This window comes from Astatotilapia calliptera, unplaced genomic scaffold (assembly GCF_900246225.1).
Source record: "Astatotilapia calliptera unplaced genomic scaffold, fAstCal1.2 U_scaffold_138, whole genome shotgun sequence".
NCBI classification, from domain to species: Eukaryota; Metazoa; Chordata; class Actinopteri; order Cichliformes; family Cichlidae; genus Astatotilapia; species Astatotilapia calliptera.
This window is the reverse complement of record NW_020535661.1, coordinates 23162-48572: the sequence shown is the minus strand read 5'-3', so window position 1 is coordinate 48572 and position 25411 is coordinate 23162. Positions and strand designations below refer to the sequence as shown.

Sequence of the window (25411 nt, the reverse complement as noted above, 5' to 3'; positions counted from 1 at the left end):
GAAAGAAGTAGGTTTGGTGTGGGGTTAGAAATGTCTCTCCTTTAGTACTTTAGCTTGCTATACTATCTCTTCACTTAGTGTCTTCTTCTTGTTGTCTATGTGCATACTTTTTCAGCTTGCCCCTCTTCCAGTTTTCTTAACAGCACTAATGGTGGAAAGTCTCATTGTTCTGGAGGTGTAAAGGACGCTCTGCCCTACACTATGCTGCATGCCGTGCTCTTTCTCCCTTCCTGCACCTCGTTCTCCCCCACAAAAACAACCCCACCTCCCTCCCAGTAGGGGACTAGTGCCATGTTGGTGATGAATAGTCAGATGTGGAGGCAGGAGGACGCACAATGTAGGTCGAGCTCCAGGGGTTGTCGTCTACTGGTGCGTGCATGTGTATTTATATATATATATGTCTGCGTGTGTGTCTCTGTTTTAAAGCACTTGGTGAGGCACCTGGGTGCACGCTGCTCTCCGGTGTAAGGTGGTGCTGGGTGTGGATTGGGGGGGGGGGGCACATACCTGCTACAGAATGATATATGGGTGTCCGTACCCCCTTATATACCTGTTCCCGTTGCCTATTCTGTCTCTGCCTGGCACACAATGATGCACACACACTTACAAACACACACCACCCCCGGCACCCCCCACCCCGAGACATGGTGTGGATAATCAGCTCATTTGCTAGGTGCGGTTAGATTAGTGTATGAAACATATGCACGATGATGAACTGCACTGCACCAGAGCGACAACCTTGTTCGGTGAGACCGCAAAGTCGCGCACACAGAGAAGAATGGCCTAACAAATGACAGTGAACTGAAGTTCAATGACTTTGGGGTCAGAGGAAGCTGGGATGCAGTGCAGATGTGAAGTTGGGATGTGGAAGAGGTCGCAAATTAAATGGGCTATAAGCTGCTTGATGTCACAATTCACATCTGGTATCTGTGGTGAGCATTTTCCACCTTTTCTGCTTTTATTGTTTGTTGTGTTTCTTTATCTTGGCAGTGAGACCGTAATATTGTTAGGGTCTTTACCTTACAATATAAAACATTACTGAGGGAACTCTTTTTTTGAACAGCACCTATAAAATAAAATAAAATTGAATTGAACTGGCAATAGATGCTTGATAAAGGAACATATCGGGCACTAAGACTTTAAACAGCATAAAACACAAACCTGGTGGACTTCAGCTTATTAATGGTGGATAATGTAACGCTAACACTGCCTCTTAATTATACTGTACACATACTGCATACACACATTTCTGGAGAAACTGAGATGAGGACAGATGGAGGACAGTGAGTAAATCAGGAAGTGCAGAGGATTAGTTAGGAGGAAGAGAGGGCAGCTATGAAGAGGATAATGCGTGGAAAGGCAGTTGGTCTAGATGACATGCCTGTGGAGGTATGGAGAAGTCTTGGAGAGAGGACAGTTTAACCAGATTAACACAATCTTGGAGCGTGAGAGGATGCATGAGCAAAGAATAAGAAGAACAAGGGTGTAGAGCTGTTAATCAGACATAAAATAAAGATATGGGAAGAAGTTGTTGAAACTAGGTTTAGAAGAGAGGGGATCAGTGGGAAGCAGTACTGCTTCTTGCTACAGTACAGCATCTGCACTACAGATGTGATATTTGCTTTAACCTTCCTGCCTTCTTGGGACCTTTTTGTGCCACTGCTATGTGTTAAATGGCTGCCATTTCCACTGTGTTCAGTGGAATATAACCAAACTTGCCACAGGATAGTTTTTACCTGTCAATGTTAATATTCCAGTGTGAATTCCTAAATCAGCCTAAAATGGCTGAGCAGCAGAAATCCCCACACCCATCACCCTGGGGACCATTTTCTGCCCATTGACTTCCATTATAAACGCTATTTTTCAACCCCAAATTATCATCATATGATTTTATTTTTTCTTCTTTCTTGGATGTCAATGAAGACTCAGGGCCTTGAAGTTTTAATTTTTTAAATTGCAAAAAAAATGCAAAAAAAATAATGGCAGGTCAAAATGTATGTTGGTGCCAATGTTTGGTCCATCTAAAGGCCTACTTATAATGACAATCACATATTACTTCAACTGGTTTTTTGTGGAAATATTTAGTTTCGTTTTTTGGTTTTTGGGGCTTATAACACAGGGCGCTCATGTAATAACACTGGGATTTGAAGGGTTAAAACAACGAAAATATAATTAAAACTTTACATGAATATTTCAGGGAGAAGTAGTTTTACAAGGTTGGCTAATTTAAAGTGGAATAAAATATGGATATATGGTCTTTTTATGGCGTGGCTGAGAATGGTCCCTAGGGTGATGGGTGTGAGTTTTTTAAAGGATGGCAGGAGGGTTAAAAGTGCTGAAGGAGAAGTGTGGAAAAGGTCAGAAGGAGTTGCACTGTGTCTCTGTGGATCTAGAGAAACCATAGGGTCCCAAGAGAGAAACTGTAGTACTGCATGAGGAAGTCAGGAGTAGCAGTGAAGTTTGTGAGGGTGTTGCAGGGCATGTGTGAGAACAGTGAGTTCTGTGGTGACTGGTGCACGAGCTATGTTTGCTCTGAGCAAGTTGTACCTTCTAAGTACAACTTCATAAACTTAGAACAAAAAGGAAGTAGATTTGTGTATGGTGGATTATTTCTTTATTTTAACTATGCTTCTTGGCAATAATACTATTGGAATCCACAGTCAGTATAAAGAGTTGAAAGCTGGCATTTGTAGAGAAGATTTAGCAGTTTTTTCATGGGCGCGACTGAAATATTCAACCCTGCTGTTCAACCCACAAATGCATTTTCCTTACAAATGTGGGACCATTTAAGGGAAAATAAACAGGCTTTCCAGAGGTATTAGATTAATTGCCAAGAGGCATTTTTACAACAAAGAAATAACAGGCCAAGCAGAAAATTTATGCTAAGTTTAGTTACGCCAGTTTTAGGGTTTGTAACAATGTGGAAACCTGTAACATCATGTATTAAAGTTTAGGAAGGGACAGACCGACTTAATCTGACATCAATAACAAGAAGCTGATTTAGACGTCCGGATGCTTGCTCAATAATCAAGGTAAGAAAATCTCCTAAAGTTGATTCTTTTTGTGTAGATGCAGCATTTTTCAGTTGGAGGAATATTTCATCCATAAACCAAGTAACTTGTTGAGCTTCAACTGACTGCAGATCAGTTCACAATCATGAAACTGATTGTGGCACACTGTTTTGCTTTGGTGGTTAAAAGACTAGGGGAAACCCGCAGTCAGCTTATACCAATGAATTAGAGATTTTTTTATTTTGTATGAGCTATATATTTGAACTCACTGAAGAGTTTTTGTCAGATCATAGCTAGTAGGTGCTTTTAGTTACTCAGTGCTGAAACCAGCAAAAGTACTGTAGTTAATCATGAAGACCCTGGAAAGGCTCATCCTGGACCAGCTGCGACCCATAGTAAGACCACACCTGGATCCCCTTCAGTTCGCTTATCAGCCTCGTCTCGGAACTGAGGACGCCATCATCTACCTGCTCAATCGTGTCTACACCCATCTGGACCAGCCGGCGAGCACTGTGAGGGTCATGTTTTTTGACTTTTCCAGTGCTTTCAACACCATCAGGCCGACCCTCCTGGGTGATAAGTTAGCAGCGATGCAGGTGGATGCTTCTCTGGTGTCCTGGATTGTTGATTACCTGACAGGAAGACCACAATATGTACGTCTCCCACAGTGTGTGTCTGACAAGGTGATCAGCAACACAGGGGCACCACAGGGGACTGTCCTCTCCCCCTTCCTCTTCACCCTCTACACCACAGACTTCAGCCACTGCACAGAGACCTGCCATCTTCAGAAGTTTTCTGATGACTCTGCGGTGGTTGGATGCATCAGCAGGGATGATGAGACAGAGTACCGGGCTGTGGTCGACTCCTTTGTCACGTGGTGTGAGCAGAATCATCTGCAGCTCAACGTGGCAAAGACCAAGGAACTGATCGTGGACTTCAGGAAGACCAGGAAACACTTGACCCCTGTTTCAATCCAGGGGGTCAGTGTTGACATTGTGGAGGACTATAAATACCTTGGAGTACACATTGACAATAAACTGGACTGGGCTAAAAACACCACAGCACTTTACAGGAAGGGCCAGAGTCGTCTCTATTTTTTGAGGCGACTGAGGTCCTTCAACATCTGCCAGAAAATGCTGAGGATTTTCTATGAGTCTGTTGTGGCCAGTGCGATCCTCTATGCTGTTGCATGCTGGGGGAGCAGGCTGAGGGTCGCAGATGCCAACAGACTTAATAAACTAATCCGTAAGGCCAGCAATGTTGTGGGGATGGAGCTGGACTCCCTCAAGGTGGTGTCGGAGAGGCGGATGCTGTCCAAGATAAAGACAATGTTGGATAACACCTCCCACCCACTCCATGACATGCTGGTCAGTCACAGGAGCACGTTCAGTGAGAGACTGAGATTACCGAAAAGCACCACTGAACGACACAGGAAATCATTCCTGCCTGTGGCCATCTCCCTGTACAACGCATCCACTTAACACACTGTTTGCTGCTACAACTACACATGTTTCTTTTCCAACTATTTATCTATGAGTGACTTATGTATGTATGTATGTATGTATATATATGTATATATTGTACTATTCTTAGTTAGTGTATTGTCTGTCTTGTCTTAATGTTGGTTTAAAATGGAGCACTGTAACAAAAAATAATTTCCCCCAGGGATCAATAAAGTATTCTGATTCTGATTCTGATTCTAATTAAGCTAAGATATATGTCTATGTATGTCTTTGCAGGAGGAAACATAAGAACCCAGAGGAAACCCATGCAGGCACAAACTCTTCCAACCTTCTAGCAGCAGTACTAGCCACTGTATGACTATGTCACCCAAAAGGAGCAAAATGTGTGTTCTTGTGCTCACTTTAAGTGAAACCGCCTTTTCCTTCTCTTCAATCTTCTTTAAATTGCTCTGAATAAAAAATACTGGTAGCCACCAGCGCCACCCCTCAGCCTCGTAGCAGTAGGATCGTTAGGTGGCACAAATCCCCTGGAGTACAAGTTCTAGAGCACATAATTACCACGTCTCTGTAGATCTTAATTGGGTGCATACGAGCCTTAGTGACTTTATTCCCCATTTCTATTCAAGAGCAAGTGGCTATGGAAGTACCAGAAATAAGAAATTCTAAAATTATAATAAATAAAAACCACAGAGACTACTGTCACTTTCTGTGAGTGCCATTATTATGGTAAGAACTATAGTTGGACCTTCCTTCACGACCATAGGGATTTTTCACTAATATTCTACTCAACTTGATAACATGTTAGCTTTTTATACTTTATATGTCATGGAAATAAGATTTTCTCCATCACAAAGATTCTGTTTGTTTGGAAGTTAAACACCTTTTTGATGCTGTTTTTGCTGGGTGGTAATATAATTAAAAGATAATGAACTTGTAACAAGATTTCCAGTAAACTCGACCTCTGACCTTTGACATAATTTGTAGTAGATTTTTAGTAGATACATCTGTGGAATCAATTTGAACATCCTAGGCATCTTCTTTCTTTAATTATCATGTTCAAAAGATTTTTTGAAAATCTCAGCTGGCTCTTAAATAGCACTTTTCTACTTTACTTGAGCATTCAAAGTACTTTATACAACAGGCTTCATTCACCGACTCACATACAGTGGGGCAAAAAAGTATTTAGTCAGCCACCGATTGTGCAAGTTCCCCCACCTAAAATGATGACAGAGGTCAGTAATTTGCACCAGAGGTACACTTCAACTGTGAGAGACAGAATGTGAAAGAAAAATCCATGAATTCACATGGTAGGATTTGTAAAGAATTTATTCGTAAATCAGGGTGGAAAATAAGTATTTGGTCAATAACAAAAATACAACTCAATACTTTGTAACATAACCTTTGTTGGCAATAACAGAGGTCAAACGTTTACTATAGGTCTTTACCAGGTTTGCACACACAGTAGCTGGTATTTTGGCCCATTCCTCCATGCAGATCTTCTCAAGAGCAGTGATGGTATGGGGCTGTCGCCGAGCAACACGGACTTTCAACTCCCGCCACAGATTTTCTATGGGGTTGAGGTCTGGAGACTGGCTAGGCCACTCCAGGACTTTCAAATGCTTCTTACGGAGCCACTCCTTTGTTGCCCAGGCGGTGTGTTTTGGATCATTGTCATGTTGGAAGACCCAGCCTCGTTTCATCTTCAAAGTTCTCACTGATGGAAGGAGGTTTTGGCTCAAAATCTCACGATACATGGCCCCATTCATTCTGTCCTTAACACGGATCAGTCGTCCTGTCCCCTTGGCAGACAAACAGCCCCATAGCATGATGTTTCCACCCCCATGCTTCACAGTAGGTATGGTGTTCTTGGGATGCAACTCAGTATTCTTCTTCCTCCAAACACGACGAGTTGAGTTTATACCGAAATGTTCTACTTTGGTTTCATCTGACCACATGACATTCTCCCAATCCTCTGCTGTATCATCCATGTGCTCTCTGGCAAACTTCAGACGGGCCTGGACATGCACTGGCTTCAGCAGCGGAACACGTCTGGCACTGCGGGATTTGATTCCCTGCCGTTGTAGTGTGTTACTGATGGTGACCTTTGTTACTTTGGTCCCAGCTCTCTGCAGCTCATTCACCAGGTCCCCCCGTGTGGTTCTGGGATCTTTGCACACCGTTCTCATGATCATTTTGACCCCACGGGATGAGATCTTGCGTGGAGCCCCAGATCGAGGGAGATTGTCAGTGGTCTTGTATGTCTTCCATTTTCTGATGATTGCTCCCACAGTTGATTTTTTCACACCAAGCTGCTTGCCTATTGTAGATTCACTCTTCCCAGTCTGGTGCAGGTCTACAATACTTTTCCTGTTGTCCTTCGAAAGCTCTTTGGTCTTGGCCATGGCGGAGTTTGGAGTCTGACTGTTTGAGGCTGTGGACAGGTGTCTTTTATACAGATGATGAGTTCAAACAGGTGCCATTCATACAGGTAACGAGTGGGGGACAGAAAAGCTTCTTACAGAAGACGTTACAGGTCTGTGAGAGCCAGAGATTTTCCATGTTTGAGGTGACCAAATACTTATTTTCCACCCTGATTTACGAATAAATTCTTTACAAATCCTACCATGTGAATTCATGGATTTTTTTTTCACATTCTGTCTCTCACAGTTGAAGTGTACCTCTGGTGCAAATTACTGACCTCTGTCATCATTTTAAGTGGGGGAACTTGCACAATCGGTGGCTGACTAAATACTTTTTTGCCCCACTGTAAGTTCTTTTTTTTCTATCTAACATTCACACACATCCACAAAGCAACTTGGGGTTGAGTATCTTCTCAAGGAGTATCAGGCATGTAGACTGGAGCAGCCAATAATCCAACCAGTAACCTTTAGTAGATGACCTGCAATACTTTCTGAGCTAGGGCAGGAACAGGATTTTTACTTGATTTCAATTTGAAAATCCTGCATCGTCTTATTCTTGAGTTATTGTGTTCACAAACACGGGCAGCCCACCCAATGGGGTGACGACAAGAGCCCAAACCATTCAGGCTGAGGGGTAAAAAAGTTACATATTAGCAAGACAACACGTGCTGCTAGGGTTAGCACTGGGCTTTGGTTTGGTTCAAAGTTTATTCTAAAGACTGAGTTTAACAAAGACCAGCTTAGCAGCACATTTAAAAAAGACCTGCATGCAACTGCAGCGCATTCACGCTGAGTCCTCTTAGTCTTTCAGTTTTTCTTAGTCTCTCGTCACCAGCCACCATTTTTTTGCCTGGAACATTGTAGAGCAGTTTGTCTTACTTTTAAGAACATCCCACACTCTTTCTCCTCGCTCTTCTTTCTATATCCCTGTTCTTAGTCAAACACAGTATTGAAACAGCAGGAATGTGCCCCAATGCCTCTTCATCTTCGCTCTCTCTCTCACTCTCATCTGCCTCTCTTGTGTAACGACCTCAATCTGTCTGTCTCTGTTAGCTATCGTCTGCGACAATAATTCTGTAATACACTCAAGTGGGAAAACCTTGAAGTGGTGCCTTTTTCCTCTGCTCTCTCAGTCAATTCGCTGTTTTTTTTTTTATTGGCAGAGCTGTTTATCAAAAACAATTTTGCCAAAGCAACGTTCAAAATAAGCAACGGGGGTGTGAAACAGAGTACAGACATATGCGGTATAATTTAGCAGTGATGCATGCGAGCAATGTGTGTGCTCGCCTATATAAGCAACTCTGCGTCTCCCAGTTCGTATTTGGTTGTGTGTCTTTTTTCTTTTATGGTTTTCACTCCAGTATCTGAGCCTCTGCCGGCCTCGCAACACAACAAAACGAAACAAAACAGAGCAGATCTGCGCTATCATCCCAAGGCAGGCCACCGCTCCCTGTCTCTGCGCACCGTTACCTGTTGGTCCTCATATAATTACAGCAGCCACCCTCATCCATCACAGTATTGTTGTGGTGTTCGCAGGGCCCATTCTCTCTCTGGCTCAGCAGCGTTACATAAAGAAACAATAACAAAGTCTAAACAAGCACCATCCACCAAAAGGAGGGGGACAACAGAGGGAAGGACATAGTGCAGAAAAAAACACAAACACACACACACAGGGTTATTACAGTACAATGGTTGGTTGTTTCTTCTTCTTTTTTTTGCCTGGTTGGAAGTTTGTGCTGACGACTGATGCACAGCGAAGTGGAGAATGAAACAGTAGATACTCTTTTTTCTGCAATAACACCATGTTGAGGAACCTGCACTGAATTCACTTTCAAATCTGTTTTATCTGTGAAGCTGAAACAAAGGCAGGAGACTAAAGGGGGATTTTTACTCCTACAAAGAGCTGAGGTAAGATCTGTGTAATACAGGAGGGGGGCGGCGTTAGCTGTGAATATAAAGACACTGGATCCAAACACTGATGCTCTTTAGGGACAATTATGTTTAAGTGCTAAATTTTCAACCCGTTTTTTTACCTCCATAAGCAAAGATGGACCCAAATCTTGTTTTTTTTTTGTCATTCACTGTCAGTCTCTATTTCCTTTTTTATTTTAATTTTTTTAATGACGCTGTTGACATATAACTTTGGCGGAATTATGAACCATTTTTTCACGCTACAACAAGCACTTTCGGTGGTTCTTTTCAGTTTGTGCAAATGACGAAGCACAGACAAGTGACACAAGTGAATTTAACATAAGTTCATTTTAGTGTTCAATATGAAGTCGCTGCGATTATTTCTATGCAATAAACCTTTTTCAAGAGTTTAATGCCCATCATATTTTTTGGTCATAAACATGGACACAATATCTTGATGGATACTCAATCATCCAGGTAAGTAAATCCCGAAAGGTTGATTCTGTTCATCTGGATGTAACATTTTCAGCTGGAGAAACATTTCGTCACTCATCCAAGTGACTTCTTCAGTCTCAGCTGACTGTGGGTTTCCCCAGCCTTATACAGTATCTTTGCACAATGACTGAAACCAGCCCACTGAATGAACAATGGGCTGTGAGGTCAGTTCCTTGATCATTAATACGCAAAATGCCATTGATCATTGATTGCCATTGATCAACAACCACTGATCAAAGCCCATTGAGCATGCGAGCATTACGTGAAAAGGGAAAGACCATCCCTGAATTGAGGAGGGGGCCTAAGGGTACATCTTCCACCATCTTACAATGCTGTAATTGCAGCCATTCCCCAGCTCTCTGTGAATGGTACTCATGGACATTGATCAGTGGTTGTTGATCAGTGATCATTCCTTTAAAGTTTGCTGTGCTGTACGGTGTACATTTTAGGACATCGTCAGGTATCAGAAAAAAAATTGTCAGGTGTCAGTTGTCAAAAAAAAAATTGTCAGGTATCAGAAAAAAAATTGTCAGGTGTCAGTTGTCAAAAAAAAAAAGTCAGGTATCAGACAAAAAATTGTCAGGTGTCAGAAAAAAAGTTGTCAGGTATCAGAAAAAAAATTGTCAGGTGTCAGAAAAAAAGTTGTCAGGTGTCAGAAAAAAAGTTGTCAGGTGTCAGAAAAAAAATTGTCAGGTGTCAGAAAAAAAATTGTCAGGTGTCAGAAAAAAAGTTGTCAGGTGTCAGAAAAAAAATTGTCAGGTGTCAGAAAAAAAGTTGTCAGGTGTCAGAAAAAAATTGTCAGGTGTCAGAAAAAAAATTGTCAGGTGTCAGAAAAAAAGTTGTCAGGTGTCAGAAAAAAAATTGTCAGGTGTCAGAAAAAAAATTGTCAGGTGTTAGAAAAAAAATTGTCAGGTGTCAGAAAAAAAGTTGTCAGGTGTCAGAACACAAGGTACCAGAGAGAAAATCTTCCTGCAGGTGGCGCTGTTGTCATGTCCCACCCGAATTGATTTCCAAATACGTCATCAACGTGTGACCGTGGGAGAGCGTAAGGTCATTGACCTCACCGGAGTTTTACCGTGGTTCAGGCTCCTAACGACACAAGGTAAGTTTAACTTTTTCTCCCTTTTGTTCATATTTTTGCCACAGTTGTGTTATATTAAGTTGCAGTTATGTTGTGAAAGTTACATATCAGAGACGGAAAGCCAGTTTTGTACGAAACCAAATCAGTACTATTTTTGTCTGGCTAATTCATTCTAGCTAGCGACAGTGGTGAAACGTGATTCAAATTTAAACTGTTCAGTAATTGTTTTGTATACATTTCAGCAAATGGACAAGCTGAAAGCTTACGAGCAGCTTAAAAAAGACCTTGAAAATGGTAATCCAACACTTTATTAAACTTTTTGGTAATGCTTGCAAGTTAATTTTTTTAACTGCAAAGAACCCTGACAATATCATGCTTTAATTATTTAACATGTATGGTATTCATATTTACTTCTCTTTATTAATATGCATGTTAACAGATGTATATAGTTATTACTTTATGATATTGTTGGAGTGCCCGATTTAAAAAAAAAAAAAATAAATAAAAATGACAAAAGTTAAATTTCTCACAAAATTAAAAGATTGCAATTTAAAAGTTAGATAGTCATGTAGGATCTGTCTCCTACAGTCAATCTATAACTACTTACCCTTTTAAAATTTTATTTGAAGGTGAGATTACCCAAAAAGGCTTTGATAACAACATAAAAAAGCTCCTGACAGCAGAAAAATCAGGTAGGTTTTGATACTTTTGAACAACATGCAAAACAATCTCCTTTATTTAACATGATATGCTTAGCAGGTTATGATTGAATAACCACTTTATTAATAGATGCAATACATTTTGAAAGCAGATGACTGTGCAGTAGTCTGTGATTGTAGTAGAATTCTATAAACCACATGTTTCACATCAATGCCCTATTTATATTGCAGATGACACTACTTCAACACGTGGCAATGAATTTCTCAGTAAGAAAACCACAATTATTTTGCTTCAAGGTCATTTGTAATATAGAACTCGCTGTGGATCAGTTTGATTAACTTTCAGCTTCATCCATTACAGGTGCAGCAGAGGCCTTTGGTAAAGCCAAGAAACTACTACAGCCTCAAGTAAAGAAAAGGCAGTTTCCACTGAATGATAAACGTTTGGACCATGCCAAATCATTATTGAAGGTTAGTTAAAAAGTGAAGCTACCTGTATGACTATCAGCAATATATTAAAAAATAACTTTCTAAATTTGGCTTATTTTTTAATAAATTTCCCTTTTTTTCCTTGATGCTAGGTCAGACTGGCTCCCATGGAGTGGAAGCCAAGAACTCATAGAAAGTGTGGACGGTACCAGAAGTTAATAATGGACGAAGCTCCACCTCGAATCATTCTTCAAGGCCATGAAACCTATGATGATTTAATTACCATAGGCAAAGAACGCTTCTGGCCAGAGCGTACTGAGGGGAGTGAGTTCACTCTTTGCCATTCTGACGGGACCAGGTGGAGTAAGCAGGAGTTCCACAAAGAATACGGAACTGTTTCTGATATTACACATATGTGGAAAAGAACAATATACATCGGGCGACGACAACTGGGTAATAAAGTGTTCAATATTACTATTAACTACTGTCTAGCACTCGAATTTGTATGGTATGAAATAATTTTACTTTTTGTACAGAGGTCGTGTGTTTGGATGATCAAAGTTCCATCTCAGGTGTGTGCCTGCCCAAACCAAATTGAATATTTTTGATGTTATGATTGAACATGGTACACTGGCCATGTTGGGCATTATTCAGATATATTGCAATTAATGTGTTATTTTACAGATGAAGACCCTGTAACTAAAGTGGGTGGTGATGAAAGTTGCAGTTTAGGTGAATGCCTGGACATCTAACTAAATCATTAAAATTGACTTCGTTTTTGTTTTGCATTACATTTCCAACCTTTACACACTTGTTTACTATGCTTGGTCATTGCACAGTTACTGTATATAATATGCATCTTATTCTGCAGATGAACTTCCTGAAACCCTCATAGGACAAAGTGTTGCAGAACAGGTAAAACCATGGCTTCATCTTGAACAGAACAATTAATTTCTTATCATTGTCATAAATGTGGATATTTTCACAGTGCACCCTGCAAAAAGTATATCTTGGCTGAATGTGTTCATAGGATTTCCATGCAGAAACATCCAGCTCAGCTGAATTTGAAACAGGGAGAGTCAGAAAGAAAAGCCAGTCCAAGCAAAGGAAGGAGGAAAATGTAGGGTCATCTCTAGGTCCAGGTGGAGCAGTGAGCCAAGACATGTTACCACATGCAGTTATTGAGTCAAAAGAAGCTATGGAGGGAGCTGAAGAGCTATCTGAAGGTGCTGGAAGTAGTGGGCTTTTGATAGATTTTGCACAGTCTTTCAACCCAACTCCAAAATCGCCATCATGTAAGCATTCTTTCCCATTTAGGGCTAACATCATATCATCAGACAAAATTGTAAATAAAGGTTTTCATTCTTCACTATTTGGTACTCAAGTTCCTGGAGTAAACCTAGATATTAGTGATCCAGCAGTTAATAGAAGAATGATTAGCAGTAGCTGTATGTTAATGGATGTTACTTTGTGTTTTTTTTTTTTATCCCCAAGTGTATCTTCCACGTGTTCCATATGTGGAAGAGGCTTTAATTACATACAGTGAGGACAATCTACTGGGAGAAGGAACATTTGGCAAGGTATATAGAGGTTCTTTTCATGGTACTCCAGCAGCTGTTAAAAGGATCATGTGTGGCCAACAAGGGATGGAGGACAGCGACATTCATCATGAGATAAATGTTTCACTGTAAGAACTTTGACACACTTTTTTTTTTCATTGTCAAAATCGATTCTTCCTCAAGCTGTAACATAATATGCCTCTATTTTGTTTTTTTTATTCGGACATGTTTCTGTTTTATTAGGAGACTGTCTCACCCCAACATCGTCAGACTCATGGCAGTTGCCCGCACTGAGTCCTGCTTTTTGTTGGCAGCTGAATACATTCATGGCGCAACCCTGCAGCAAGTGCTTCACACAGACAGCTGCTTGGTGAAGGTACCAATACTCATAACTTTATGTTTAATACATTTAGGTAGATGTGAATTATCTTAATACCCTCATATTAAAAAAGAACTTTTTATTGCTGTCATTTGTTTAAATATGTACTTGAAACCATCTTTGTGTACAACATATAAAAAGACTGATTCCTTTATTTTTCTCTCATGTTTTCAACCATTTAGAATTACCAAAATGATCTTTAATTGTCAAATGCCAGAAAAGTATCAACTTAGTAAAAGAATAATCTTAAATTTTTAATAATAAGCTCCCTTACTGTTTTGGTAGAATTGCTGTTTTTACTTGGATGAGGTCCAGACATTTTAGGTTTTCTTCTACAATATTCTTACAATATTTTTCAGGAATTTCTGTCCAGTCCTCCAGACAGGACTGGTGTAACTGAGTCAGATTGGTTGGCCACCTTGCTCACACACACCATTCACCTCTGCTTACAGTTTCGCAAGAGGACTGCAATCAGGGCTTTTTGATTGTCACCGCCAAACATTGACTTTGTTGGTCTTAGGTCCCATTGTAATTTATTGAAATTGAAATGGCAATTGCATTTGAATACTAATCCTATTTGAAGTAATACATTTCCAGTGGTAGACATGTTAGATTGTCACACCTGGCTACGCATTGTTTTATTAATATTATATATTGTCTTGATAGCTTGAAGGGGATGATGCCGGTTTCATATCACTGGACTTATCCATGGCAGTAGAGTACATCCATGCACAGAGAATCATTCACCAGGATATAAAGCCAGCAAATGTCATGGTAAGCCATACTGTATTTTTCTTTTTCTCCACTTTGTTTTTGAAGATCAAAATAAAAATAGTATATTATTTATTTAACTTTATTCTCTTCAGTCTATTAAACACTACATTTGAACAATGAGAAACTTTTCTGGCATATTCATATAAAGGATTTTTTTTTAAAGTAAGAAGCCTTACATTGTTTCTTTAATAGTCCAATTTTTCTTTAATATGTTGGTTCTTGCACACCTACAAAATTCCCAAACATGTTGTAAGTTTAGGCTTTACAAACTGAAAGTTTCTATTCTTTTATTAGTCTGTACCACTTGCTTAAGTGGAATGGGGATTAAAAAATGCACAGGACTATAAAACCGGGTTGGATCATTAACCAATCTGTTAATTTTAATGTTTGGTATAATAAACAATCTCAGAATAAATCTGCAGTGATTGGGTGATCTGGGTGCTAAAAGCTTTGAGGGTTTTTTTTTTTTCCCCAATTATGAGCTGTGGTCTTTGGAATGACATTTTTGATAACATTTGTGAAATTTTAGACAACCTGGTAAGTTCTCATATGTATACCTTATAGGTTCACCACCCTTCTAAAAAGGCAGTCCTGACAGACTGGGGCATGGCAAACATAAGAGACACTGTGATGCTTCGTCAAGGGAGTAAGTTCACTGCCCAGGCTACTGGTCCAGCTGGTGGCACATATCTTTACATGGCCCCTGAATGCATACTGATGTTTGAAGAGGCCTCGTTCCAGACAGACATGTGGTCCCTCGGAGCCACATATCTGGAGATCCTGACGGGTTCCGCTCCGTGGATGGTTAAAAAACAAAGAGAACTGGCTGCACTAATGGCCACCAAAACCCCACCACATGCCCTATCACATCTCAGTGACAAAAACAGTTTTCTTGGTGGTTTGGTGAGCTATGACCCAGACTCAAGGCCTTCCGCATCTGATGTTGTTAAGTTTCTCAAGTCAGGCCTTGATCTTACGAGCCGATATGGCTACAAGTGGTAATGTTGCTACAGTCTGCAGTTCAAAAGTCTTTCAATGTGAATTATGTTCTACATTTTGTTAACAAAAGTTGTGGTAAATGAAACACTGAATCATTATGAAAGATGGCACCTTGTCAATTGTATTTCAAAATTTTATTGTACATTTTGTTGGTCAGACAGTTTTCAAATTACCTGTTGATTTTAAACAAGGATAAATAAATGTTAACAAACACTGTTGTATGATTTTATTGGTCATTGGAAATGTTTACTGGTGCACCTTCCATCCTCTCTCTCTTCAGAAAGATGTATATGTCATTTGCCTCGGCAAACGTAGAAGGTGTAGGAACTGCATTTCTGTTCATGGCAGTTGTGAGCTCTTGGACTAGCATGAGGTATGCAGCAAGGCAACCATCAGGTGTGCAGGGAAACTGGCTGTTTTCTAAAATGTTCTGGCACATGTCTCTGAATTCCTGGTTTGCTACCAGTGAAGGCTCTTCCCTCTCACAGATTAATTGCTTGGCATAGTCTAAAAGGTCTGGGTCAACAATGTGCAGCACATTGCCATATCCTGCGAATGAAAGACAATATTGAAAAGATGTTCACTTTGAATGTTAAAAATAAATGAATAATGACAAAGCTGTTCTAGAACCTGTATAAGAAGCAGTCAGTGTTTACAGATGTTATTACAGAAACTTAAAGATGGAAATGTCACTCAAACATTTAGATAAATTTTTAGTTAAAGGTGTCAATATGAAGCCATTTTAGTATTGACAGTAGAAATTCAGAAATCTCTTATTGTACTACAAGTAGGCTTCTTCGGAAGACACAAAAGAGAAAGCACATTATAACAGTTTTACGCTCATTACACTGGCTTCCAGTATATTTTAGAAAATTCATTTTAAAATTTTAGTAATGACTTTCAATGCTCCGAATCGTGAAGCTCCTGCCTTAATTTCTGATCTTATAGAACCCCACGCTCCCTCTCCCAGCCTGTGATCATCTAATCAATGGCTGTTAGTAGTCCCACCAGAAGACCAGAGGCAAGAGATTCTCCAAAGCGGTGGCTCCCAGGTCATGGAATGCTCTGCCTCCATCATTACGTTTCCTTGATTGCATTTATTCTGTATGTTCGATTGTGCTGTTTTATGTTCATCTGTTTTATATTATTGTGAAGCCACTTTGTGGTTTTTATCCTGTGAAGAGTGCTATATCAAAGTAAAAGTAAACTAATGAAAGTTAAAAAACAAACAAAAAAATAAAACCCCACAGGCTTTCAAATGACATACCAGGAGGTGGTGAGGTAAACAGAAGGTCGGGTTTCCCAAATGGACCAGGTGCATTGCGTTGCTTGCGGATGTCATGGGTGTTCCAAACTGTTTGCTCCGTTTTTAAGTCTCTTTGAAGCAGTGGCAAGTGTGAGTACTGCAAGCAGTTGCTATGAAAAAGGAGAATTAAAAAATTAATATGTTCATCTGCTTCTTTGAGGTAGAATAAGTAAAAGCTAAATTTTAATCAGTACTCAAAAAACAAAGGCATTCCTAGACCACATACTTTCATACTGCTGCTTGATTATTTTTCATGTCTAAAAATATTGACTTACATGTGCACAGGATTGTCCAGTTCAAGGATCCCAGACTCCATCATGGCCTACGCATGTTGTTTTGAAAAAGACATAAGTTGTGAAGGTGAGAATTTCATTAGTGAAAAGGTACAGATGTACATAAACACAGATTCTGGCCTTGTGTTTTCAGATAAACTAATCCATCGTATGTTTAACGAAATTTTGATGGCTAGTCTTTGTTAATAGGTTTTACAGGTGAAAGATTTGCTTTACCTCAAATGTTGTCAGCCATTTCTTAATCCATGTCCGCTTTAAAATACTGTTGAAACATTCAGCTCTCTAAACAACAGAAACATGACATTATCAGTTTTGTTGTCAGGTTGTTACTTTAGAAATAGTCATTTACCAGCTTAAAGACATACCTGGTTGTGCACTGATGTCCCCATTCTGAAGCACCTCCATGCCTGATTCCCAAGATCTCGCATGTGAAATGCCATCTGCATTTGACCCACAACAAGGTTCTCCTTTCCTCTGTCCCCCCGAATCATTTGAGGACAGCCTAAAGACACAAACTGAAGATAATTAGTGAATGATGAAAAAATAAATTTATTAACAAAATGTAATCTTTTTTAACCCCCCATTTTTTTAGTATATTGCATACCACCCTGTTCTTGAACAGCCTCAAAGAAGTATCTGGCCACAAAGTTTTGTTTGCGGTTGGATGTGCCCACCTTTAGCCATAGAACCTTCCTGGAAAATCTGAAAAGAAAGAAACAGAAAAGTGGCCACTTGTACATATGATTTAATCATGTTTTGGCACTATGTTTGGTTTTTGTTACATTCCCCAAGAGTGACAGAGGATTTTTATGAAATACAATATAATCAAGTGTGCCTTATATTCAAGTGTTCATATATTTTCACATAACCAAGCCTATTGTTGAAGAATCACCTAACCAAGTCTATTGAAAGGAAAACATGATGCATTCCTTACCTCAGTGTCTGAGATGTTTGACAAACATGATATAATGATGCATTCTTTACTTCAGTGTCTGTGATGTCAGATAAAGCATGATATACTTCTGTATTCTTACCCCAGTGTGTGAAAGATCAGATAAGCTGATCTAATGCCTAACCTCTCTTCGACTTCTCACAAAAGAGAAAGTACTATGTAACCTGCTTTTTCCTATAAATAAAGGAAGCAAGCCTGCATTCGGTGTGTGTGTTCCTCAGAGACACTCACCCGTGCGCACGCTCTTATACACTCTGAGTTTGGTCTGCAGTGTCTTATTTCTCTTGCTTGTGTTTGAACAAATGTCTTCCCCTGACAAAGAGTATGCTGGTTTTCCATTGTATTATGTCTAGGCGTTGTTTCTGGTTCCTCCGGCCATTTTGACTGCCATAGTTGTGTAGGCTTACATGCCTTTGGAATTGAATGTGACTCTTGACTGTGTTCAGACTGACGCGAGGGGAGAGCTGCCTTTTGTTTTGTAATCCCTTGTATTCTCCTGTTTATGTGTTGGTTAGGTAGGTTATCGTAAATTGTACATTTTATTTTCTTTGGAGTTAAATTCTGTTTACTTTGTATCAGGGATGTTTTGTTTGTTGTGTTGGTCTTGGCCCTCCCTGAAATTAACTGCCAGTCTGAAATGGAACTTTAAGACTAGCAGGAAATAAGCCTTTTAAAAACCGCCATCTTGAATACTCCTTCACTATTCATACTTTATCTTGGTCCCTTAGACCAGGCTTGGCCAAATCCAGACCTCGAGGGCCAGTGTCCTGCATGTTTTAGATATCACCCTGGGTAAACACACTTGAATAAAATGATTAGTTCATTACCAGGCCTCTGGAGAACTACAAAACATGTTGTGAGGGTAATTTAGCCATTTGAATCAGCTGTGGATCAAGGACACATCTAAAACCTGCAGGACACCGGCCCTCGAGGCCTGGACTTGCCCATCCCTGCCCTAGACTCCTCAGGAGAGATAACACCTCAGTTTACCGCACATCCTTATCTTGAAGCAACTTTGTACTATCACTGAATATAATAAATTAAGTAGCGAATGCCATATTCAAACCTACCCATCAATCCCCAAATGTATCCACATTCCAAAGAACTTCAGTTTATCATTGCCTATATGAAACAACAAATAATAATTACAATTTGTTTCAACAGAAGTACCATCAAAACATGTTTGGAAGGTTAATTGAAAAGATAAAATAAATACCATCAATGTGCCATGTGTCATTTGGACCACGGCTGATGTAATTCCGACGGGGAATTTTCTTCTTTCCAGGAGATCTCCTCTGAAGACCACTTGCATCCATATACCTCATTATATTAGCAACATCGTCTCTACAGTAACAATAGATTTTACTATGAGCTCAACAGTAAAACAAGAGAATACTTGATTATATACACACTATTTAACCAACCTGTAACAAGGCCGCACTCCTCTGACATCCCTTACCCGCTTTACCATTGCCCTGATTCCTTGTTCAGGAGACCACTGTTTCATCTCACTCTAAAAAACAAACAAACAGACAATTGAATGTTTTTTTTTTTAATCACTACAGAAAATAACATTTATTGTTTCTACAATAGCTCATGACACAGACTTCAGGAAAATATATATTTTTTGCACTGATGTTTTAACGCTTACCTCCACAGCTTTGTGGATTTCAGTAAAAGGTCGTTGGGGGCATCTTCGCTTCAACCCTAGAAGTTTTAAAACTCGTCTCAGATGCCTCTCACTGTTAAAAGACAACACAGACTTACATTATATTGAATGCAAACTGCATGTTTTGTCATTTTAGAGAGTTGTCACGGAAACTGTTGAAATGCAGACTTACCTTATTTTATGCCCATATGAATTCAGTGCACAGCTGATTTCCTTTTGTTTTAAGCCTTTGTTGAACAATGTTATTATCATCATATCTTGAAAGGTTAAGTGTAACAACAACAGTCTAATTGATCACCCACCTCTTACACTGAACATAAGTAATTAACCAGTAAAGTACTAAATCTTTTTATGTGGCAATTACACTAAAAGCATCGTCAATTCAGTGCCCACAAATAAAACGTGTAGCAAAAAATACACTTCTTTGATATTAAATAGGTGAACAGTAGTTAATAAATAAGTTGTACTTTAGTCATTTATTTTTAATGCTCTTTTTTTAATAAAAAAAAAAGTATTTTTGGTACAGTCATGGGAACCAGCCAGAGTCGGATACTCCTTTCATCATCGTCAGATGACATATTGCAGCAAAGTCTAAAAACAATAACAGAAAAAAAAAATCGGGATCAAAAAATATCCCGACAGTAGCAATATAGAAAAGAGAAATAAAGAAAAAGAGCGACAGAAAGGATGCAGGCTGCTCGTAAGCTTTCAGCTTGTCCATTTGCTGAAATGTATACAAAACAATTACTGAACAGTTTAAATTTGAATCACGTTTCACCACTGTCGCTAGCTAGAATGAATTAGCCAGACAAAAATAGTACTGATTTGGTTTCGTACAAAACTGGCTTTCCGTCTCTGATATGTAACTTTCACAACATAACTGCAACTTAATATAACACAACTGTGGCAAAAATATGAACAAAAGGGAGAAAAAGTTAAACTTACCTTGTGTCGTTAGGAGCCTGAACCACGGTAAAACTCCGGTGAGGTCAATGACCTTACGCTCTCCCACGGTCACACGTTGATGACGTATTTGGAAATCAATTCGGGTGGGACATGACAACAGCGCCACCTGCAGGAAGATTTTCTCTCTGGTACCTTGTGTTCTGATACCTGACAATTTTTTTTCTGACACCTGACAATTTTTTTTCTGACACCTGACAACTTTTTTTCTGACACCTGACTTTTTTTTTTTTGACAACTGACACCTGACAATTTTTTGTCTGACACCTGACAACTTTTTTTCTGACACCTGACAACTTTTTTTCTGACACCTGACAATTTTTTTTCTGATACATGACTTTTTTTTTTTTTGACAACTGACACCTGACAATTTTTTTTCTGACACCTGACAACTTTTTTTCTGACACCTGACAATTTTTTTTCTGATACCTGACTTTTTTTTTTTTTGACAACTGACACCTGACAATTTTTTTTCTGACACCTGACAACTTTTTTCCTGACACCTGACAATTTTTTTTCTGATACCTGACTTTTTTTTTTTTTGACAACTGACACCTGACAATTTTTTTTCTGACACCTGACAATTTTTTTTCTGATACCTGACAACTTTTTTTTTGACAACTGACACCTGACAATTTTTTGTCTGATACCTGACGATGTCCTAAAATGTACACCGTACCTCAGGCTGTCAGGTTAAAACACACGGTCGTGTTTTCGTAGCGCAAACGCTGGCCCTCCTCTCAGAGCCTACGTTCTATCTGCTATTCGCGAACAGAGATGCGCAAGTTTCTCCGTGACTGCAGCTGTCAGTCAAAGCTGTTATGATGACGTTTCACCCCAATTTAACATCACCGCGGTAGGAATTAGAATCAAACTTATGGGAAAGGAGACCCCTTGGACATAAATCAGCGTGATGAGAACTATTGATAACAAAAGAAAGAATTTTGGAAAAAAATTATCTGAGGAGAATGCGACAGACTGGCGACCTGTCCAGGGTGTACCCTGCCTTTCGCCCTATGACAGCTGGGATAGGCTCCATCACCCCCTGCGACCCTGAAAAGGATAAGCGGAAGCGAATGGATGGATGGATGGATGGAGAATTAATTTATTTTAGTCTGACCCCAGTCCCATCCGCTAACATGGAGGAGGTGGGGTTTATGACCTATACTGCAGCCAGACACCAGGGGCCGATAGAGACGTTTTGGCTTCATTTTTGGGGAGCCTTCGCGTCGTCCATGTTTTCTACAGTCAATGATTGTGACTTATGAACTTCTAACCCCTGAGATTCAATTGTACAGTTTGAGCAGGAGCGGAATAATGTGACTGAAAAAAATCGTATAGTGTTTGCCCAGCTTAATGCAGACTGTTTAAACTAAACAAGCTGCTGTTTCACATAATAAACCCTGTCACCCGCAGTATTGCCTTCTGTTTTAACAGTTAAAGCAGTAGAGATGAGCTGTTTGCATGTGCGTTGAACTCTAGTGTCATTAACCAGGCTAGCTGTTAGCTTATAGCCAGTGTTGGGGAGTAACGGAATACATGTACCGCCGTTACGTATTTAGAATACAAAATATGAGTAACTGTATTCCGTTACAGTTACCGTTTAAAAAGGTGGTATTCAGAATACAGTTACTTTGTTGAAATAAATGGATTACACTGCGGTACTTTCCTGTTTCATTTTGTCGCGGGTCAGGACTGTTTGGGTTTTGTTTGACAGCTACGTTCTTTCGTTCCAGGCGGCAGCGTTACGGTTGCCATGGTTACAGGGCGACGCTCTCTCTCTCTTTCTGCGACTGTGTGTTTCCTGGGTGAGAGAGCGCCTTTTCGTTGTTGTTGTTGTGCTAAGCTAACAGGCAGAATGCTACAAGCATAGCTCTAAAGAATGTAGCATCATGGGCAGTATAGTCCGTGTTGCAGGGAGAATGGACTGCCATACACGTTATGTGTCTGTGAGCGCGAGGAGGGAGAAAAAGGCAAGTGGAAAGGTACGAGTTGTCGTCGAGGAAAAACGGGAGCTGGAAGCATGTAAATATAATAATAACCACTGCAGCCAAGAAGAGTGCCTGACGAGCCCAGTTGTAAGTAAGCTATTAAGACTCGACTGTACACCGTGTTCGTGTTTTCCTCCGAAAACAATAAGTTCCGTTGGAGCAGTCTTTCAACGCCTCTCTCTGTCTCTCGCAAGAAAAATTGACCCACACAACAAAGTAAAGCTATTTTTCGGCTATGAGCCGACAGGGACCCCGCCGTATTAGTCAGAGGTCCCTTTACTACAGTTCGGAGTCGCGGACCTTCAGTAATAGTAATAAATCACACAGCAATAGTACATTCACGTTGTTGTAAAAAGCACGATAATATATTAAGTAATCCAAAGTATTCAGAATACGTTACTCTCATTGAGTAACGTAACGGAATACGTTACAGAATACATTTTGGGGCATGTATTCTGTATTCTGTAACGGAATACATTTTAAAAGTAACCTTCCCAACACTGCTTATAGCTCACGCTAGCTAACCAGCGAGCAGTAAACAGGACAGCTGCACAAAACAAACTTATCTCACTACAACGTAGCGCCAAAAATATGACTCGCAGCTCGAGCTCGACACAGCTTCTGTAACATAAGACTGACATCCAGCTAACCACAGCTAAAAAGATATTTAGAGAAAACGTAGCATTTCCTCAGGTTACACGAGTTGAGTTGTTTCACGCTGAAAAGTTGGTTTGTTTTCGCTCTCACTGAAGACACCGACACTGAAGACATAACTGTTCTTTTGTACTGCTTTTAAGCGAAACATTCTTTGTATGTGAGGAAAATGCTGTTCATCCTCTTCAGCTCTAGCGTAGACTCTGCCATGTTTTCATGTTTCTTCTTTCCGTGTGTCCGCTACTTTGAAACGCTTGGGCCGCTCTGCCCGCCCGAGTTTCAAACTGGTCATGTGACTGCATGGCCACATCTCATTGGTAAAAACGTTACCGGAAACTCCACTGGCGGCATGTTACCTAATGTGTTAAACTAATTTTTTTTTTTTAAAGTAACGAGTCGAATTTTGCAAATGTAGCGGAGTAAAAGTACCGTTTCTTCTTCACAAATGTACTCAAGTAAAAGTAAAAAGTATCGTGCAAAAAAGGTACTTTAAAAGTACATTTTTTTCAAAAACTTACTCAAGTAAATGTAACGGAGTAAATGTAACTCGTTACTACCCACCTCTGCCAATTTCTAAGAAAAAAGATAATGTATACAACTATAGTAACTAGAGAGGGATACATTTAATGAGCCATACCTGTTAGGAGGTGGTGGGTAGGTGTATTGTTGTTGTTTGGTTTTTATTTTCCTTTTTGGCATAGGTAGGCGAGGCGGGGCTTGATGGCATTCCGGCACACCTGCGGCGCATCGGATGTCATCAGTGAGCGCTTTTATGGAGCTGAGTTACGGACGTCTGGTGTCGGAGTATTGTCGCTGTCACAAGTGGTAACGTGTTAGTGCAAGCTGAATCTGCTGATTCCACGCTATTGAGCTGCATGTTTTTAGGATCCATCAGAGAGATACTCCCTACAGCTTATGACAAAATTTGATCCGATTTGATTGATGGCCCTAATCATGACCTTTTGACCTCCCCCCTCCCCCCCGGAAGTGTGTAATTTGATCCCCTAAGCGTGTCGAATTGCATCCTGAGAAGGGAGGGGCAAACCCCCGGTGCATCCGGAGAAGGGAGGGGGGAAACCCCCGGAAGCGCGCCACCTGTTGCGCCACCTGTTGTTGGAAAAAAAGAAAAAAGTTTTTAGAGGCAGGGAGGGTCTGCGGCAGGGGAGGGGAATAAAAGCAGAGAGGAGGCCGTCACAATTTCTAAGCACAGACACAAGATGGATCCTTTCATTCTGCAGCCCAGCAGCGCTCCTGTGTACTTGGACGGCGAAGAGATCTGCTCTCCCGAGGCCGCGAGCATGGGAGGCAGCAGCTGGGGAGATCAGAGAGGGAGGGAGGGTTCCTGAAGCATAGGGGTGACGCAGCAGTTGACTCTGTGCTGTATAGAGAGACAGAGCGGCAGATAGTTTTCCACAAACTCATAGTTTGAATTCTGTTTCAATATTATGACAATTTTCTCTGTTTTTTTTTATTTTTACAATAGCGGATGTAATTTTACTTTCATAAGCTGCACCGGCGCTTGTAATGGGAAAAAAATTCTGCTTATGCATTAATGTAATTAATTAACTTATTTATCCTTAAGTAAGGTAATGACTTGAGTTCTAATGCTTTTTGTCTCTTGAGTTAGCTGTCAATGTGGGATTTTTTCCCCTTTTTGTTCAGTTAAAGCTGCCTTTCATTCTTCAACACAGCTTAAACTCTAATAGGTAAGCTTTCTTGTAATTTCTTAGTTCTGCAGGCTTCTTGAAAGACATCCGAGACTCTTCTTTGGATGCTGGCTGCCTTTTGTTTTGTTTTCTGTCAAGATGATCCCACACTGCTTCGATTATCTTGAGGTTCGAACCCTGGAGAGATCAATCCATGACTGATGCGTTGTTTCATCCAGGCATACTTTGACTACATTGGCAGTATGTTTGCGATCATTGTCGTACTGAAAAATGAAGTTGCTGCCAATCAGACACTACGTGGTATTACATGGTCGATCAAAATCTGGTGGAACTTTTCTACATTCATAATTTGATTAATTTGGATAAGAGCTCCAACAACACTGGCTGAAATCCAGCCTCAAAGCACGGTAGAGTATCCACGCTGTGTTAAAGACGGCTATAGACATTCACTGTTGTATCTCTCTTCGGACCTCTTCCATGCATATTTCAAATTTGGATTCATTACTCCATAAGACATATTACAGCTGATTTCTTTTTCCAGTCAATTTCTTGTGTAATTTGGCACACCTCAGCCTTATTTTTCTCTGTTCTCCTTCCTTAAGAATGGCTTATTAACAGCCACCCTTCCAACTCAGATAACTTTTGATGAGGTTTCATGAAATGTTTACAGCACTTGAGTTACTCGCCACGGCCATCCTAAATGCTAAGAACACTAAACTTTAATTCTAAATTACAT

General features: G+C 40.1%; 2 protein-coding genes across 2 annotated transcripts; one reads left to right on the top strand and one right to left on the bottom strand.

Annotated features, from left to right (window-relative positions):
- Positions 1-10198: 10198 nt before the first annotated feature.
- On the top strand, positions 10199-15394 carry LOC113017501 (probable serine/threonine-protein kinase MARK-A). The gene is made up of 14 exons (XM_026160651.1): positions 10199-10402; positions 10624-10675; positions 11011-11073; positions 11272-11307; positions 11402-11511; positions 11622-11922; positions 12006-12041; positions 12154-12201; positions 12341-12384; positions 12500-12764; positions 12964-13156; positions 13272-13404; positions 14074-14181; positions 14746-15394. The coding sequence occupies exons 2-14, from the start codon at positions 10627-10629 to the stop codon at positions 15181-15183; spliced, it is 1824 nt and encodes a 607-aa protein (XP_026016436.1). The 5' UTR covers positions 10199-10402; positions 10624-10626; the 3' UTR covers positions 15184-15394.
- On the bottom strand, positions 15296-20556 carry LOC113017502 (uncharacterized). Its single transcript, XM_026160653.1, has 13 exons — positions 20346-20556; positions 19954-19991; positions 19573-19657; positions 19383-19473; positions 19156-19244; positions 18948-19075; positions 18802-18853; positions 17384-17481; positions 17145-17281; positions 16996-17061; positions 16762-16808; positions 16448-16596; positions 15296-15729 (listed from the first exon to the last, which is right to left on the bottom strand). Exons 2-13 carry the CDS (start codon positions 19976-19978, stop codon positions 15407-15409), a joined length of 1290 nt encoding a protein of 429 aa, XP_026016438.1. The 5' UTR covers positions 19979-19991; positions 20346-20556; the 3' UTR covers positions 15296-15406.
- Between the last annotated feature and the right edge of the window lie 4855 nt (positions 20557-25411).

Bases quoted from the DNA above. Each gene is read 5' to 3' on its own strand.
- LOC113017501 (XM_026160651.1), top strand. From the start codon at position 10,627: ATGGACAAGCTGAAAGCTTACGAGCAGCTTAAAAAAGACCTTGAAAAT. The intron at 10,676-11,010 runs GTAATCCAACAC...TTTTATTTGAAG, and splicing joins TAAAAAAGACCTTGAAAATG to GTGAGATTACCCAAAAAGGC. The intron at 12,042-12,153 runs GTGTGTGCCTGC...GTTATTTTACAG, and splicing joins TGATCAAAGTTCCATCTCAG to ATGAAGACCCTGTAACTAAA.
- LOC113017502 (XM_026160653.1), bottom strand. From the start codon at position 19,978: ATGTCATCTGACGATGATGAAAGGA. The intron at 19,474-19,572 runs GTAAGTCTGCAT...GTCTTTTAACAG, and splicing joins TCATATGGGCATAAAATAAG to TGAGAGGCATCTGAGACGAG. The intron at 19,245-19,382 runs GTAAGCGTTAAA...TTTGTTTTTTAG, and splicing joins AAATCCACAAAGCTGTGGAG to AGTGAGATGAAACAGTGGTC.